Source organism: Seriola lalandi, unplaced genomic scaffold (genome assembly GCF_002814215.2).
Source record: "Seriola lalandi dorsalis isolate HSWRI2012SDOR001 ecotype SW California unplaced genomic scaffold, Sedor1 jcf7180002050386, whole genome shotgun sequence".
Lineage (NCBI taxonomy): Eukaryota > Metazoa > Chordata > Actinopteri > Carangiformes > Carangidae > Seriola > Seriola lalandi.
In genome coordinates this window covers 1,835-3,172 of record NW_019520939.1, presented here as the reverse complement: position 1 = coordinate 3,172, position 1,338 = coordinate 1,835, and the positions used below count along the sequence as shown (strand labels likewise).

Here is a 1,338-nt window from a genome sequence, read left to right as displayed (position 1 = left end):
AAAAGCCTTCAGTTTTACTCCTTGTTGCAAATTTAACAACTATAACTATTTATCAGATGCATCAGTCAGAGCTGCAGAGGACTCTCAGTGGAGAATTCCCTTTGGCTTTCTGTGGAGGACCATCCCTGCTGCACGCTATTACCATATCTATTTTTAGACTCCATATAAATTTCCATACATGGCACTAATGGAGGAAATACGACAAAGCTTAATTACCGCATGGGCAAAGTGTCAACCTTACCAGGGCCCCAGATCATCAGTGGCCCCCAAAGTGAGAACGAATAATGAAAGACCCCTATGACCTGCGAGGCTGTCATCATCCAGACACAGCCATGGACTGTCCGGTGCTGGATGCCTCAGATGCCATCAGATTCTTCTTAGATCAGAGTCGTACACAGTTCTTGTAGCCATTTAAGACCGGGCCGCCTAACAGAGAGATCCAGCCATGACCTGGAAGCATCATACAGCAGAATGTGATCAGCAGTCTGTGCTTCAGTCTAACATTCACAACTGAAAATACAACTTCTTTCCGTTAAATGGAGCTCACTGAAATCTGTCACTCATACTCTGTGTGTGTGTGTGTGTGTGTGTGTGTGTGTCTGTGTGTGTGTGTGTGTGTGTGTGTAGGCAGTGGACAGCAGTCTGTAACTGGAGTGGAAAACGCAGACGATGCCAACAGTTACTGGCAGATCCGTGGAAAGCCCAACCGCCCATGTCAGCGCGGAGCATCCATCAAATGTGGTCAGGCCATCCGCATCACACACATGAAGACTGGCCGAAACCTCCACACACACCACTTCAGCTCACCCCTGTCTAACAACCAGGTCAGACAGTGGCACACACACTCACTGTTTGTACTGGACAACATGAAGCTCTATGGCACAGAGGGATGTGATCAGGCTTCGGATACACACTCAGTACTTGCTGGTAGGATACATTCATGGTAGCAGATCACCACTCTACAGATGTTTTTCTTTTCTTCTCTGTGTCCTCTGCAGGAGGTCAGCGCCTTCGGAGAGAACGGCGAGGGTGATGACCTGGACGTGTGGACAGTGCAGTGTGACGGCGTCCACTGGGAGCGCGACGAAACCGTGCGCTTCAAACACGTGGGCACGGACGTCTTCCTGAGCGTGACGGGCGAACAGTACGGCCACCCAATCCGCGGCCAGCGGGAGGTGCACGGCATGAGCTCCTCCAGCCCGCACAACTGGTGGCGCGCCATGGAGGGCGTCTTCATTCAGCCCAGCCAGGAGCTGCTGCGCCATGATGAGCTCTGACATCATCACCAGGGCTCGTTCCTGCACATGTGAAGCACTCAGGGTGTCCGGAGAAGGGAGA

The 1,338-nt window shown here is 51.6% G+C and overlaps 1 protein-coding gene across 1 annotated transcript; it reads left to right on the top strand.

Moving 5' to 3' along the window:
• Positions 1 to 521: 521 nt before the first annotated feature.
• On the top strand, positions 522 to 1,332 carry LOC111649315 (stromal cell-derived factor 2-like protein 1). Its single transcript, XM_023399090.2, has 2 exons — positions 522 to 824; positions 999 to 1,332. The coding sequence occupies exons 1-2, from the start codon at positions 537 to 539 to the stop codon at positions 1,275 to 1,277; spliced, it is 567 nt and encodes a 188-aa protein (XP_023254858.2). The 5' UTR covers positions 522 to 536; the 3' UTR covers positions 1,278 to 1,332.
• The last annotated feature ends 6 nt before the right edge of the window (positions 1,333 to 1,338 follow it).